The sequence below is a fragment of the Glossina fuscipes genome, unplaced genomic scaffold, assembly GCF_014805625.2.
Source record: "Glossina fuscipes isolate IAEA_lab_2018 unplaced genomic scaffold, Yale_Gfus_2 28, whole genome shotgun sequence".
In the NCBI taxonomy this organism is placed as follows: Eukaryota; Metazoa; Arthropoda; class Insecta; order Diptera; family Glossinidae; genus Glossina; species Glossina fuscipes.
In genome coordinates, this window is record NW_023998423.1 from 5,364,607 (window position 1) to 5,380,127 (window position 15,521).

At 33.3% G+C, this 15,521-nt stretch overlaps 1 protein-coding gene across 2 annotated transcripts in view; it reads left to right on the forward strand.

Annotated features, from left to right (window-relative positions):
• The first annotated feature begins 1,322 nt into the window (after window positions 1-1,322).
• LOC119636818 (membrane-associated guanylate kinase, WW and PDZ domain-containing protein 1) overlaps window positions 1,323-15,521 on the forward strand; it is a 35,583-nt gene continuing 21,384 nt past the window's right edge. Inside the window, exons 1-3 of one of the 2 annotated variants that reach the window (XM_038032464.1) lie at window positions 1,323-1,691; window positions 10,838-11,662; window positions 11,720-11,971. In XM_038032464.1, the coding sequence (XP_037888392.1) occupies window positions 11,005-11,662; window positions 11,720-11,971 (910 nt within the window). In that variant the 5' untranslated portion in view covers window positions 1,323-1,691; window positions 10,838-11,004. Of the gene's footprint in view, window positions 1,692-10,837; window positions 11,972-15,521 lie in introns of both variants that reach the window. The other variant, XM_038032463.1, reaches the window with a different exon arrangement.

A 15,521-nucleotide genomic window follows, 5' to 3' on the forward strand; every position in this document is an offset into this window, starting at 1 on the left:
AAGATAGTTTTTAGTGCATTTTATAAATTCGCGAAGTTAACATATGTATTATTTCTTAAAACAATAAATTTACCCCTTTTTCGTGTTCGCGTGCGTTTAGCTTGCTCGTTTAGACAAATTTTAGCTTCCATTACTGCTAAATTTTTTTTATTGCAAGATTCGTCAAAGAACGCTAGTAGGATTTGAGTTATTAGTATTGAGTACATAGTATAGATTTTTTATGAAGTTTGGTATTTGAATAATTTTCAATATTTCATTTATTTTTTTTGTTAGGTATTTTTTAAAATTGTTTGTTTTGGTTCAGGCTTTTGTAAGTAAAATATTTTTGATTGGATTTCATTTTCTATTCAATTTATTGCTGTCTTCGCAACAATTAAATTAACGCAAAGCGTGTCCTTTTCAGCTTTCGCGTAATTTGACAACTATGAGAGCAAATTTAACAGCTGTTAACATCTGTACTCGATGCCAAGGCAACGATAGTCATCAAGCTATCCTGAATGTTATTATTCCTTACCTTATTTCAACACGGCCGAAAAATAAAAACGTAGGACAACTTTAAGATAGGAGATTAATTTCCTGACTGTTCAACTTTGTTACATTTAATTTTTCCTGTGCCCACAAAAAACTATATATATACACAAATATAAACGCAATTTTCTCGATCCGATAATTTCCAGCATCCGCAATTCCTGACGTATTGATAGACTTTGGACACTAACGTGCTCGGCCGCGGGCACGGTCGTTATTGAGAATTGTTGGGACCGGACCATCTTTTCGATCAGTTCCCATGCAACGCCTTATTTTAAAAAGACGTTATATGCATAAATGCCACAGTGCAGACGTTTGTTTCTGCGCCCTGACATATAGCCATTCGTACTGATTTTACCGGTTCGAAACTGCCACGACCGCTATTTTTTGATATTCAGAACTACCGCTCAGATTATATCAGGAAATATTTGCGAAACATCTTCGAGTTTGCGAGAATGTATTTTATAGTCGGTTATTTGGTCTTTATGTTCTTCTAGAAGTGGAGTTTTCCAGTCGGCGATAGAAATGGAGAAAGAATGAAACTGAAATAAGGAAAGACAGGGTGGAAGAAGCATTGTGTAGAAATATTTCTTCTTATACGAGTCAGCACATAGTTGATTTACTGAGTTGATTAAAAATATAAAATAGTTTATTATTAAATGATAAAAATGACAACACTTATATTTTTACGATATATACGTGTAGTATTTATACTACTTTTTCTTCAACTATGTAGCGGCTGCGGCGCGTCATGTAATACAATAACTTTTTGTTTTGTTTTTTTGTTTTTATTAATGTTTATTAAGAAGAAAAAAAAGAAAAAATTTTGCAAGAATTAAGCAAAACTTACCTAAAATATAACAATAAAGTTAGAGTTTCGAGACGCTGAGTGAAAAATTATCAAATGCCTTTTTGTGTTTTCGTGTATGTGTGCAAAATAATCAGTGTAAACCAATTTCCAATTTATGGCAGCAATAAAGTAGCAATTGGATTTAAGGAAATCGAGTATAAAGGATGAATATCAATGAAAAAGAAATTTCTTTACCAAAAAAAAATGACATATATATGTTAATTTGTAATGAAATTAATTGCGTACTTCTTTGCACAAAATCATTTCCTAAATACTTAATTTTACGTCTAGGATTTGGCACCTGAACATTTTGGTAAGCAAAGGTATTTTTTGTATGCGTAAATATTCTGATCATATTCCGTGTGCAGATTCGCCCTTTTGCTAATTTTCAAGACAAGTGCCATTTGGCAGATTAGGTGCGCCTAACTATTTGTATCTTAGCAGATAAAAACAAATTTATTATATTAAATTTTACACGAGCCATCTTTCTTTCAGCGTATTTCTATTGGAAAACTTTCTGCAATTCTTATTTGTCTCAGAAAGCAGCTGCAAATTTCATTCTTAATTGGTAAAATTCGTTGATTATTAAATCTTCGTGTAAATACGAGTTATATCTTCGCCTTCAGTTGCATGTGCACCCAAGTAAATAGAAATTATTTGGCCCCGGCTGGGAAGAGTAGCGCTACAGCGCTGAGTAACTGAAACAAAGGAGCAGAACCGAATTAATAGGAGGAAGTTGAAGATCATAATCCCGTTGACTTTAAGAAAGATCGAAACATATTTATGTCCACTTAACTCTTTTTTGTACAAAATGATAAATGTAATAGAAAGTTGAAGACTATGTTGAGATAAAATTTGCTTATTTATAAATACCTCGCAGTAACAAAAACAGCAAGATGATTATGATGATGATTATATTTGGCTTTCGATAAACCCCCAATTATTGCTATGTTCGTATGGAATTTGTCTTCATCAAACGTTTGCAACATATGAATATAAGAATAGCCAGTTCGAATAAATCAAGCTTGTGCATCTATCTAAGTATGTAACTGTGATCTCTGGACGATTTCAAGGAAATATCCCAGATACGCTTAAACTTCAACTGCATCAATGAAAGAAAACCTCTCCGTCAGTTAAAACCATGATCGTTCTCTCGAAACTTCTAAACAAAACTATAATTTCATACAAAAAATGATCCTAATTGTGCATAATTCAAAAATATGGTTCATTTACGGTTCTAAAGTCTTCAAAACATCCGATTTATAAATCGTATTCAGTTAAGTCTTTGAATTATAGTTGATGAGCACTTAGATAATTTTGGCAACACTGGCATATCTCCATTCTGTGCTCGTCCATGTCAGTTGTGTTTTTAAATGTTCACCATTACATTTGAGTTATCCGTGAGCGAGACTTTGAATGTTTATTTTAAACGTTACTCTAAAAAAATAATTTTACTCTCAGCAAAATGAAAAACACCTTTCATAAGAATATACAGCAAAGTAAATTTTACTCTCAGAAAAGGCAAAAACACCTTTCATAAGAATGTAGAGTAAAGTGAATTTTACTCTCAGAAAAGTCAAAAGAGGCATTCTCAAAAAGAAAGAAAAGTATAAATATCTGATCTGAGGTATCTATCTATGAAGAGGTTGCAAACATATTTAACATTTTAACAAAATCATCTATAGCTGTTGTTCGCGTTCTCTCAACAGTCTCACTTAATTCCATGTTTATTGCATTCGTTAAATTCACATTTTCCACATTTTGATTTAGTTGGAATTTAGTTTTTGAATGTGACGCTTGTGACGGTCGGTCGGTAGTCCATAATAACCGAACTTGAAGCAAACTTAAAAAACGTATTTGAAAGGTTTTACGGATGCTTTAGTGATGAATATGGAAAATAATCTATAAGAAACACCTGTAAACTAATTGCTATAGTGCTTTAGTACTTCCAATATACGCTTTTCTCCCATTGTAGATAAAATCAAGAGAAATTGTAATAAAATTATTGAATAGGTAAAGTGTTTTACATCTTCGTTATTGTTATTGTAAATGTTGTAAATTGTTGTCTGACGTGTTTTGCTTTTAAATTTTATTTAAGTGTTAGTTACTCGTTTTTAAAACGTTATTACTGCACTATTGCCTATAGTTGGCCTTTACCAACTATTTATTATCAAGCATCATAACGTTAAAACAGCTACCAAACCACTATACCGCTACTGTGAAAGCAGTTGATATTTTATTCATTATAAATTAGGTACTATCAACACTAAAAAGAATTTGCCTGCCCTCCCCCATCCAATCTTAATTTACTTGCTATTATGTATTTAAAGATGTGAAAAGTGTGGCTTTTGTTAAGCTTACTTAAATTCCTTGGTGATGTGATAAATATGATATGGCAATCAATCATTTAATTTTGCATGTTTTTTAAAATTTTCTTTTACTTGTATACACGCATATAAATAAGCAAACAAACAAACAAACTGAGTTGCGCTGAAACGATCGTATAACGAACATAATGTTTGCCATATTGTTGATGAAAATTTTCGTTGCAATACCGCTTTTACCAACGCGCTTTATATGTGCACCTGAGCAATTTGTCATTAAGCTTGTAATAGTGTTTTGCGTTTTCAAAGCCGGTTCACTAACAAACCGGATTTTTCATAAAAATATCTAGTATTCGAAAATCGAATAGATTGTAATCTTAATCTTCACATTACTGAAATAATCGGGTAAATAAACACATAAGAAAGACGAGTTGTTTTATTACGTTACTACAGTGTCAAATTGACTTTTTATAAACATACAAATTTTAATATATAAATATATAAGTACAATGAATATCATTTCTTGACTATAGTTAATATCGATGCATTGAGAGATCTTTCAATTCATTCATTGCTTGCTCACCACTTGACGAGTATGCAAAATAATCGTTTACGAATTCTCAATGGGAATATATTGGGTTGGCGAGAACGAGTTTTCGTTTTTCTCTCTCGTCTCCATTCCAATCAGTTTCAATCGCTTTTATTACTTAACAATTTAAATCAGATTTAAATAAATGAGAAAATTGTGCTTAAATCGCAAGTGAATCGTATAACAGTCTTTTCTTGTCTCTGCGACAATTCTGATATTTTGGCTATAGGTGCCGCGTCTTGCTACATCTAATAAACACAAGCAAATTGTAAGTTATTCAACAATTCTTCTGTCTACTTCCGTCTACTTTTAGACAGCTTCTAACCGGCTGATCGGTTAGAAACTAGGCTTATGAATTGCTCGTAAGTCATACATAAAGGTGTTTTAAAATTCTAAGATTTTCCATCGAGTCAAGCCATTTTCTTCTGTTGGTAAGCCACTTGGGGTGGAGAATAAATTAGGTTTTTCCGAACGTATGTAACAACCAGAAGGGCTTGAGATAGACTCACATTTTGTTATATCGACCGATTCGAAATCAGTTCTGAATCGATCTAAGTTTGTCTGTCCGTCTGTCCTTCTGATATAGGTCGTTTAAATAGTGCGACTTTCAGAATTATGGGACAAAAAACGCTTAGTAATAGTATATCGTTATTTTAAATAGGTGTGAAAATTTTAGATCGGGATAATTTTTGAAACGGACGTTTTCAATCCATTTCCAAATATACGTTCCTGCAGAAAGTGAATCTTTATGCAGTAAAACATCGTAATTTTTAAAAATTCATTGATAATAATAGTTTAACATAAAAACAATTACGGAAATTATATTCGATTATGAGATTCGGGAATGTTTATAACAGGCATTGCGCAGACAGACAGACGGACATGATTAAATCGATTTATAATTTGATGCTTATAAGGAATATATATATTTTGTGGGGTCTCTGATGCTTCGTGTGGGCGTTGCATATGTTTTGACAAGATGAATGTACCCCTCATCATTCGGTGATGGGTATAATTATTGGATTTGGACTACAAGGGTATATTTCTTGCGTCGCAACACGTATAAGGATCCTAATGAAAGATAGGCGCTTATATGTCAAAAGAGATAAATTTTAATACTTTACGATGAACGTTGGTCATTAGTAAGTTAACCATATGGAATCTGACTCATATAAGTGTATTTTTTACACCGCAACCTATATATAGTTCTTCTCATGAAAGCAAGCCCTTCTATGGCGACAAAACCGAGGTCTATTATGGCGGGAGAAATTGGGAAATAATAAAATCTCTGATAAGTAAAATAATACTAAATTTGGACAAGTTTTGGTTATTACCTAATATGAAGGTCCTCATGAAAATTATGCATTTACATAAAAATAATGTATAATTTTTCTTGTGCTGTTAAAAAAATTCGTGAATTACTGTATAAGGCCACGTTGCGAAGGGTATCTAGCGATCGGCCTTGTCCGATTATAGTATTCTCATTGTATAGTTACTTTTGACCAATATCCCCAAGTCCGTCACATTTCTTCTATTTTGTGCGAATTTTCAGAACAGTTAGCAGTCTCACTATCAGGCAAAGTCTTTGCCTCTGAATCGAAAGGAGGTTCACTTCGGGATACGATTGACTGAACAAACTCTAAAAATGTTTACAAAATTTTTATTTGTAAGAATTGTTTTACTCATGCATTGACCACCAGCTTTCTTTTCGCAATATGGCGAAGGATTCTTATCAAACGAAACCAACACTACGCCTTCGCAGAAATACCAACGATTTGCTAAACGTAATTATGTTCCAATTAATTAATTAAGTTGATTAAGTTGCCTGTCGACTAAAATGTACAAACGTACAAAGCAAAATTTTATAAACTCTATCTTCTGTTAATGTTAACAAATAAATAAATATTTTCGCTTATTTAATTATTGGCATATGTTGTACATGAGTTTTGCGAAGATTTCTGCCTGTTCGGAGATAAATACATGGAAAGTACTGAAAATATCCGCTTCTTGTCAAAGTCCAAAACAAAATATTACTTTCAAATTCGGATTTCAAATTTCCATCTCGTTTGGAGCATTTTCTTATATAATACACTGGTCACAATTATCCGGTCATTTTCAATACCCAACGCTAAAGTGTGGCGGGAGTTTTCTTTTTCATAATATATGTAAATCCCAAAAGGAAGCTTAAGAGACCTTATAAAGTATCCTTGAGTAGCGTGAAATTGTGAATCGATTAAGCCTTGTTTGTCCGTCTCTATGTCCGTGTGGTGTTTTTGTTGTTGGCACTCGCCTGGTTGCAAAAATGAAGCTAACGACTTCAAATTTGGCAGAAACATTTGAAGTTCTTTTACGCAGTTTGATGTTGAAAATGGGCCACATCCGTCGAAGGACGCATTTACAGCAAAACGTAAAGTGAGAACATCACTGTTTTTCAAACGAAATAAAAGATTGGTTTTTTGCTCATTGCCTATAAACTGCAGCAGATAAATCTACAAAAATTCGAATGCTTGTTCTATGGGCGATGCTGTAGAACGTGTGCAAAAATTGGGCTAACCTTACGAATATAGTCTATGAAAAATTGATTTTTGTTTTTATTATCTTTATAACGCGGGGAAGCAAGCCTTAAAAAAATCCACAAAGTGTATAGATTCTTGGTCAATTCCAGTAAAGCATGTGCGTCTGTTCGTTTGTCCATGTGTCCGTCTGCCCAAGTGCGTATTGTATTTGTGGTAAATATTCTCCCGTATCGCTTACAAATTTGCAAGAGAGAGTTTGAAAATGACTGACACTGGACAAAGGAGGCAAGGGCCTACAACACATGCCCCATATAAATTTCTGCTTTCATTCCGAAAATAGAAAAACTCAGCTGGGTCCACTCAGTAAAAGAGAATACAATTTAGTTCCTTTGCTTTTTTTTCGTTTTTTTTTTTAGGATCACTGTGAAGACGCGATCATGACCGAAAGTAATTAATTTTCTTACTTGTCTTCAAGATCGTGAAGTATTTGTGGCAAACTGATAATCATCTTTTGGTAGAGTTCCTTATTAATGGCGATTGCATTCCCATAATTATTTTCAAAAATTCCACCTTCAGACTACAAATCTCGCATTAAACTACTAACTTTTATGGAACATTTTTATGGATTTATTTTAAAAAAATGACCTTCATCTGGAATACTAGAAATTTTGGTATAACTTTTATTATTAGGTTTAACAATTTCTATAACCTAAGTGTACTAAAAAAAGGAAGTAAACATGTGCGATGGGAATTCCGAACTCTTATTCTTAGATGATGGGTGTAAAAAATACCACAAACCTTGATTGCAAAGTTAATATTGACCTTGATTTTATTGATTTCGTCAAAAGCAATGGGGTTTACTTTATGCTCAATTCTTTAAGTGAATTGTTCCGGCGTATCGATAAACATATTGTTACATAATTCGCTTTTCTCGGATACGGTTCGTATCACTAGATCATGGGTATTTTTTTAAGAGAAATACATCTGCACATTTTCTCTACAAGACTCTTTTATTTACAATCAATTTCTTTAAGGGTAGGACCATTTACATTTTACTTTGCTAATAGTCTCGACTTCTCAATTTTAATATTCTTTTTGGATTCGAATGTTGTTGTCCGGCTCACTATGCCTTCCGTAAATACTCTATTTATATAAATTTTTACAAGCATAGTATTATTACCCATGTTCATGGCTTCATTTTTAGTCCGTTAACCTGCTTTTCCGCCAATAGTTTTCCTTGGATGGCAGCTGCATGACGCGCCACGAATGTGCACTTGGGCTTTTCCTTCTCTAGTTAATTTATTATTTGGGAATATGAATTAGTTGGAATGAACTGGGTTTGGGGTTTTCGTAACAATATCAGACATAATGTGGATGCATGCAAAAGCTTCTGCTTTTGCGTTATCGTTTTATTTTTATCACGAAAAAACAGTTGTGTTCTGGATTCGGCTTCACTGAATTTTGATGGCTTTGTATTCAAAATTCAGGATTTGTTTATTTTATTTGCTATTTTATATTTATGCTTGATTTCAGGGGAAATTATGGAAATTTTCGAAATCAACGATTTTTCTCTCAATCCTGATGCCTTTAGAAGAAAAGCTTGGCAATAATTTGAAGGCAACCAATGCATTTATGTATAGGTGTCAGCATTATTCCTTTTATTCTTATTTAGGAAAAAAAGGATTTAGTTAAATATTTTTCATTGAATTCACATCTTCTGATGCGAACGAGTGATCGTTGACGTCATTGTGTTAACAAAATAAACATACTGATGAGAAAATTTGTAACATGCGTTCGGGTCCATATGAATTTACGCAGTGTAATATAATAAAAACATGTCCGCTATTAACGTATACGAACGTCACGAGGAATCTTTAGCTCGATACTGCAGATAGTCGTAAAAGTAGTAGCAAAAAATTACAGTCATGGTCTAATCTTCTAGATAACCTTGAAAGTGTTATTATTATGATCTTTTTTTATATTTCTTTTATTTGGATTTTTAAATACTTACCACTAACCTCGTAACGGTATAGTTTTTTTTCCATTTTTTAGTGTTTTTATAATGACTTCGGACTTATTCATTACTTAAGCTGAACTCAATCAAAAAATTGTGATTTCCTCTAATAAAAAATATCAAATAAAATTAATGAAAAAATCGTACTCTTAATAAAACTGTGTTAAAACCCAGTTTTTCAGAAGAGAAAAGCAAAGTTCACCTAACTACTTTTGCGATATATTAGTGTTTAATAATAACTTAGTGTTGCCGACTTTTCGATTTTTTGAAGATTGGAGGAATAAAAAAAAAGGAAGTCGGAAAACGCCGACTATTACACTACTTCGGTAGTACAATTATTCGCTTGTTTTGATAATAATGCACCAAAATGAATACATGGAGGCATAATTTTCATGTAAGCCCGCATATTGGAAGGTTAGATTTTCCATCCATATAACAGCTTGCGTTTCGTGAAAGCGCCTATATAAGTGGGGGACCAAAACAAAGTAGACCTATGTGATTCAAATTCCCTACTATTAATTTTTGTTTGCCAGAACGCTCCTACAAGTTATTAAGATGTCATGAGATATCCTCTGAGTGAGAGAAGAAATAGACCTATATGCTTCAAGTTAGGATTGACATAATTTTTATATATATTTACTATTATGTAAAAATTGTCATCATAAAAAAGCTAGGCTATTTTGGCATATAGGGGTTTACACTTCATGACAAGCCTTATATGCAGTGGCACCCAAAAAATAGGCCTACGTGGTCCAAACGCTTCGTCGATTTAGTATTACGAGCCAATTTTCGCCATGAAATATTGGAAATTCGATATTTTAAACCATATAAGGTCTACATTATTTTAGGAACAGTTATAAAAGAGGCGATTCAAAAAATTGCCACAGGCGGTCCAAAGTTCTCACACCAATTTAGAATGTTGCAATATCAATACTTGGCCAATTTTGCCGAGAAATTTGAAAAATTGCATTTTTTTGCTTATAACGACTTTTCAGAAGAGGTCATTATGTGAAGAGTGCATCGATTAAAACCGTTTTCAATAAGTCGGTTTATCTTAAGCCCTTCTGGGTGTTACATACTTCCGCACAAACTTAATATATCCTGTATCAGAAGTGGTGTGGGGTATAAAAATTGTAACTGCAATTGTAAGCATAACCTTTGTTCCTTGTTTCTTTAATAGTTAACAATCTGTTTTTTAAATGATATTCGCAGAGATTAATAATGAGTCGAAAACTCATCACTATTTCGACCCTTTTTTTTATATCATATTTTGATAAGTAATTCAAGTCGAGATAATTATTAGTCCTCTATGCGAATGAAATTTTCGTCGATCGAGGGAATCGACCCGCATGCGCCTTCTGGGTGACAGTCGGACATCCTGTCCATTAGACCATATGGGCTTTTTTCTTATTTTTCAACATTTCTCTGAATCGAGTCGCGTGCACCTTCCTGATGACATGCGGATATCCTTTCCATTAGACTATATGGTATTTTTTTCTCATTTTTCAATTTTTCTCTGAATCGACCCGCATGCGCCTTTCTAGTGACATTCGAATATCCTATCCAATAGACTATACGGTATATATCCTATTCTTCAACTTTTCTCTATTTTCATCATTGCATGTAGACCAACACCATATGTTTATAGGTGCAATTAATTAACCGAATGTAATGTAAACGTCAGTGATTTCAAGTGAAGTCTTTTGGGCAGAGTTACTGAAATCACCCTCAGTGTAAATGTCGTATTTTCGTCGTAAATTCAAAGTTGTTTTGTAATCTCCTCGTGCGACTAGACTGTTTGAGTGAGCTAATCTGTATTGCGTATGTATTTACGTATGAATGGATGCACGGCATTTCTTAGGAAATTCTCTTTGTTCTTTTTTTCAATTTTTCTTGTAATTTATTCGGCTGGAATCGAATTCGTATATAATTCTTATACGTAAACATTGAAACAGGTGGTTTAACGTCTGCATTTTATAACGTCTTTTTTTTATTTGTGTGTTTTTGTATTTGCAGCAATGGAAAGACATAAAAAAATTCTGGTATTAAAAAAATGTTTTCAAAAATTGAAGTAAAATAAAAATCTAAAGTGAAAGATAATTGAGAATATCGTGCATGAAATTTACTTTTAATCGTTTCGTTTCTTTTTAAAGTAATGAAATCCGCGAAATTTTTAATAAAAAATGCCGACATTAGAAGGCGAGAATGCTACTTCAGCTTGTGCTGAGCACAGCGAGAGAAAATCATCAAGTGTGTCACCAAAATTAAATAGTAACGATAGCAGCTCTATTAATAGCTTACAGGATAGCCGTTATCTCAATAGTAACGCAGGTGCTGCAAATATTAATATCAATTTATTGGAAACTCCCACTTTACGTACATCAACAACAGTAGTCCAAGCAACTGCCAGTTTGATAACAGATCAAAATCAAAAATTAGAAAAAGAGAATCAAATTGTGCACAATTGCCACAGTAGAAATCATAATCATTTTCATTATCTAACGTCGTCGCCCGTTGCCATTGATAATTCTCAACGTTTTCATAATGCCAATGATTGCAGCAATAATGGTCAGAGTGTAATGGCCACCACAACAACTGTATTATCAACAAGTTTAGCAAGTTTTAACGGAAATTCAAATATTAATAACAACGGAAATCCAAACGCTACAGCAACAAACAATTCTATAACTTGCAACAGTAATCACAATTCCAATTTCAACACAATTACTAACAATAGCGGCAGCGTTTGCCATACCAATATCAATGAAATGAACAATTCCACCAAAGTTGCGGATCCCTCACCTAAAATGACCTCCAAAACGGAACATGTAACAACGGACGGTAGCACTTCAACTAACACAACATCAATTTTTGCTAGTATTGATGACAATATTGCAGGTATTGCGCCCACATCTGCTTTTGTAAAACCTCAGCAACTGGAGCAACCATTGTATGTCTCTCACGAAGATGTTACATCTGTAGTTGGCTCTTCGTCTCTCAACAGTCAGGTATTATTGAATGCCAGCAATAATGGCAATAATAATAACAACCAAAATGCAACCATGGTCAGCACTTTAAACGCGAGTAGTCAAACGAATACGACGACTGCTAATAACAACAATTTAAGCGGTATACTGAAAGGAAGTAAAGGTAAGTGGTTTTAGCAAACATATGACTTTTGTATCTACATGTCTAATAGTAATTATCATTTAGAAATAATATTATAGATTGGAGCACGCATTAGCAATAGCATTTTTTTTCTTTTGGTTAGGTAGTTATGGTGTGATCCTGATGTATTGTGCAGTTACAGATCAGATTATGAATATTTTAGAGCGATTCCATGTTATGGTGGGCAGGAACGTTGTATACTTAGGCTAGCAGAAGCATGTTACAGACCCAATAAGGGAATGCAACAAATGACTTAAAATGCAATCAAACATTGTACGATGTTGTCATATGATAAGGAACCAAAAAATCATTCTATCTCTAGACAGATCTCTTTTGGATTGAATATACTCAAACTTGTTTTTGTGCGGTCGCTGTTCAACAATCCAATCCCCGTTTGTTTAATAAAGGAAGTCAGCTCTTTGAGTAACCCTTCATCCCTTTTTAAGAAGATGGTTTTCAAATCCGGAAAGGTAGAGAAAATGCTGAAAGATTATGAAGCCCACTGCGAAGTCTCTTTAACTAAATGTGCCAGAAAGATCACTAGATGCAGCCTTAATCGTATGCCGGTAAAGTTTGTCATGCGTGTGACCGAGAACGTGATTTAGAAGTTGAATATTTTCTCAGAATTTATGATTACTTATTGAAGAGCGTGATCATTTTTTGCTCTGGCTTTAATTTGGAATTCCTTATTCCATTCTTCATAAAGAAAATTTTTCATAACTTAACTTAAGGCTTCTTTAGAAGTGTAAAGATTGTTAAAGAGCTCTCCACTTCCTTGGCCAGACTGTCAGCTTTATCGTTGAGTGGAACGCCATAAAGGCTTGGTGCGCAAACTAGATACAGTTTCGTTACTGAGGTACAGGTTAAGTTTCTCCTTTTTAGAGATTGTTTGGAGAGCGGACTTATTATCAGTTAAGGCAGATATCTTACGATAGCCTGCTTGAGTAGCATGTTCTAAGCCGTGTAAAGTTATACTTAAATATAAATAGCAAAGACACCAACCAAAAAATTGTTACAGAGCTCGGTTAAGCCGAGAATAGAAATCTGTTAAACGAAGTCCCGGAGGGATTTAAGTCGAAAATATAGTTAAAATAGAAATTTTCGAGAATTTTTTTACAAAATATTATAAATAAAATATGTTTTTGTAAATGAATTAATATTCGAGAAGAAAAAAATTTTTCTTTATGTAGTAAATGCGGTTAATTAAGCGAAAGTTTGCTTAGCTACTGTGAGCAAACCATGCCCTGTGGAAAAGTGCAAACTCGAATCCTCTATTAATAGCCTTTCAAACGATGTGCAGGTTATGTTAAGTTTTGCTTAGAGAATTTTTTTTATGGGACTTTGAAAATTGCCGTACTTAACATAACATAAGTTAACATATAAGTAAAGTTTGAAAAGTCACTGTTGGCAGACCATGCCCTGTGCAAAAAAGCAAACTAGAACAGCGTGAATTCTCTACTAGTAGCCTTTTTAACGATGTGCAGGTTAAGTTTTCCTAATAGAATTTTTTTTATGAGACAGGAAATTATCATATTTAACCTAACATATAAGCAACGATACAAATCCCTTACATTAGTATATTATAGCCAGCAGATATTTTCGAAAGAAAAAATCTTAAAAACAAAATATGAAATACAACAAGTAAAAAAATGATATTCGGTCGGAGTGTTTTATATCCATCGTCGTTATGCTACAGAGAAAAAAAAGTAATGGAACTAAATTTTTATGCCTTCTTATATGGAGTGGGCGCGGCTGATTTTTTCTATTTATAAAATAAAAGTTTTTTTCGTATAGGATAGCACGCGTTATAGGCGTGTCCTTGGAAAAGTTTAATTTACGGGAGAATCCTTACCACGGATACTATATATATATATATATATATATATATATATTTATATTATATATTATTCTATACATTTGCGCAGTGCTTTATAGAATGGAATTGGAAACTGGGAGCATCTACAGCGAAGTCACCTACAAGGCGTTAAATTCGTATTTCGTATTACGAAAATTGTGGAAACCGCACTGAGAGAAGTACAGAATTAAGACAAAACAGATTAAATTATATCGCGCTTTGTGGACTACATTTACTACTTTTTATGGAAATCGTGAAATAAGAACCTTTTTTTTTAGTATGAAGTGAATGCATTTAAAGCGCGCTATATAGAGTAACTAAAACGAACTTGATTATACTTGAAGACGGTCTGAATACGTTTGCTCCTTTTTACGGGAATTTCCTGATAACGGGAATTGGAAGAAGAAGAACAAGAAGAATTGAACACATCGAACAAGTAAGGCCATTGAATAAGTTTTTCAAGCCATTTGATTTGTTGGGATGTCCTTATCATGCCGGGTTATATGGAATTATTTTATTTTGCCTGTACACGTTAATCTAGAGTGCAAATTATCCATCCTTACTTTAATCTTCGTATGTGTAGCCATTAGCCAATATATCCACAAAGTTTTAGTCAGACAGTCAATGACGTGCCCGTTGCCAAATCAATTGAAAAGTTTACGCTGATCAAGAACATGTATCTATATATATATAGTAAATATATATATGTATAGTGTAGGACAACAGATTTTCCCGTATTCTTCAATACTCGGTATAAACGTGGATATACGAATATTTGCAATGTATTTATCGGCAAGACGTTCTCTTTGCTTATCATTACTGCAGAAGTTTAACTTCCACTCGCATTAAGCATTAGATAGGGTAAACAATGATATCGTTAAACTAGTTGTTTTTCTCAAGCCATGTGGCCATTCTTATTAGCTAGCTAGCAATTTAATCAAGATTAGTCAATAAAGCAAAACGAGCCAGATGTCAATAACATGGAGACGTTTGTTTGCACTCTCAGTAGAAAAGTGATGAACGCATGCGCACGCTTTATAACAGAAATAACATTAGCGATGGTTGCGACGGCGATGTTTCCGGATTGTTTACCATTAAATTACATACATAAGTACTTACTCTGTTACTTTTTATAATTTATTTGTTCTTCTTATGCTTTGTCATGTCGAAAGCTATTATGAGTATATTTAGTATATGGTTGCATAAGCACGCATATACGTTTACTTAAATGTATGTTTGTTTTAAACAACACAAATGAAATAGTTTATAAAAACGCACGTTGCCAAGTCAAGTACTTAGGTAAAGTATTAACGGTGCAATAGTTGCTTACTTTCTTAAATAATTATACACATAAAATATTATATATGAAGCAAGAGAGTCTACTACATTTCGTTTGATCCATATCTTTGATACAATTAATTTATATACAACATTTTCCTTACCAAGCCTATCCTGATATATGCGTATACTATGGTTATCTTTTTGTCGCAAACATGAACATCTTAGCAACGGTAAGCAAGATAGCGTTTTTGACTCAAAGTGCGCTTATGGCTTAAATGAATGCAGACCCAATTAGTTGATATTTTATTTTCTTAACTTCCGTTCACGTAATAGAAAACGGAATTTTATAAAATATATAAAATAATAAGAAGGAACGTACATTCCCCCCGGAACGTA